Here is a 1,937-nt window from a genome sequence, read left to right on the forward strand (position 1 = left end):
TTTTTAAAAGAATAGCGAAAACAGACAAAATTTCCCAATAATTTGTTGCCCGATTTACACACAAACACGGGTTTTAATTGACAAATTTTTTTAGAAAACCCAAAATTTTCGGAACGGCCCCCCTCGGATGGGGCGGTGTCCCAGCCCAACCTTTTACGAGGGGACAAGAGGAGCTAATTGCACCAACAATTTGCAGACTTCTCAGTGTCCAGGAATCTGCCCATCTTTGCATTCATGCCAGTCCTGTACAATTCATGGAAATCATTCATGGGGCAAACCATGTACATGGTGTGTCACAACAGGTACTTGCCATGAACTGGTGGAAACAAGTGGAGTTCATGGTCGCTGCGGTTCCCGAGATGATAACCCTTATGGTCAGGAAGGCTGGTGGGGACCCAAAGGGGAAGAACTTAAATCTCCCGAAGAATGCCGACTGAAGGATTATCGGCCAGGGATTACATTCCTGAAGTACCGTCACCCTGTTGACCTGCTCAGACCAGACTTTATGGCCATTTTGAACTCCACATACCAGGAACTACAAGACACACAGGACTTTTGGGGTGCAAAGGAATTACAGGCAGGTGGAAGCACCTTGGTACAGTTCATTGGTTACATTCATCCTCTGGTGATCCCAGAAGTTAAGGGGAATAAGGATCTTGTGGTGTCCGTAAAAGCTTCACATATGAATGCTTCTCTCTGGTTATCTCATGATGATACTGAAGAGAACTTGGAGTTAGTTGCTACCATAAAAGCAAAGGCAGAAAAGAGAAAAGCTGATAGACCGGGAGGAGTTCCTGTCTTTCCAGTACTGACACGAGGTTATCGCTATCTAACAAAGCTCCAGATGTATCAGCAGGTGCAGTCATCAGCTCCTCAGAGTGGAGTCATGAGTATAACTTGGAGTGGGCACTCTCCTACTCCTTTGATTTTAACTATTGCTTCCCTTGAGCCATACAAGAAAGGGGGATTATCTTGTAGTGCTCATGATACTTGCATAGCCTGCCTCTCAGATGCTGCTTGTGGGTGGTGCAGTCGGGCATCCTTTTGCATTGCAAGGAATGACTCTCACTTGAAATGTGAGGAACATATTGTTCCCATTCCATCTAATAACAGCCACTTCCTTACCCTTGTACCTGAGCAGTGTATTACATGTAAGCAACACATTTACTGCGATGACTGTGTAAGATCTAAGCAGTGTGAGTGGCTGCCAGACCAGGCTCACTGCGCAAGAAAGGGGCGGTTCTCAGGAGCCATCACTGATGAAGGAAAGTGTCCTGCACCATGTCACAAGAGGAAGACATGTGCCTCTTGCTTAGGTGATCCAGGGCGGTGTGCATGGTGCCAGGAAACAAAGGTGGGTGTTTTCAGAGTTGATATTAAAGGTAATGAGTTTAGTCATCCTTTAGAAGAGTAATTTTGAAGCTAATTATAGTCACTATTTAGAAGGGCAGTTTATGGTGTATTGCTTCAGCTTATCTTACTTGATTGCTAGTTATTGAAACTAAAAACATTGAGTAATATACCTTTTAGGTTTGTAAATTCTGTGCCATTGTCTCTTCCAGGAATGTTTTCTCTTCTCTGTCTATACCTCTGTATACCAGTATGGGTCATGTCGTGTCTGGCTGGATGAAGATCATACTAATGTGACCTCATCTTTACGCTCTACTGTCTCCAGCCATGCAGATGATACAGAAGCCATTGGCACAACATTGCCATATTTATCAACTAGTACCCCCTTGCAAACCACAACTTTAGGGTATGTAGTGGGTCTGTAGAAGGATGTAATGTTGTTGTTTTGTTCTGCTTTATTTTTTCATTGTTTCTTCAGTAAGCCTTTCCTGGCTGTTGTTTTGCTTTTTAGTTCATGCCTTTGTGGTCTTTCTGATTTTCTGCCATTTTTATGATTCCTGGATTTCTCTTTGCTGTGTATAGTCCTG

The 1,937-nt window shown here is 43.6% G+C and overlaps 1 protein-coding gene across 1 annotated transcript in view; it reads left to right on the forward strand.

Moving 5' to 3' along the window:
• Positions 1 to 1,937, forward strand: part of LOC119586148 (multiple epidermal growth factor-like domains protein 8) — a gene marked incomplete in the record, with an annotated part of 25,388 nt that overhangs the window by 11,749 nt on the left and 11,702 nt on the right. The window contains 2 exon segments of the mRNA XM_037934841.1: positions 165 to 1,354; positions 1,563 to 1,756. Coding sequence (XP_037790769.1) covers positions 165 to 1,354; positions 1,563 to 1,756 — 1,384 coding nt within the window.

This window comes from Penaeus monodon, chromosome 21 (genome assembly GCF_015228065.2).
Source record: "Penaeus monodon isolate SGIC_2016 chromosome 21, NSTDA_Pmon_1, whole genome shotgun sequence".
NCBI classification, from domain to species: Eukaryota; Metazoa; Arthropoda; class Malacostraca; order Decapoda; family Penaeidae; genus Penaeus; species Penaeus monodon.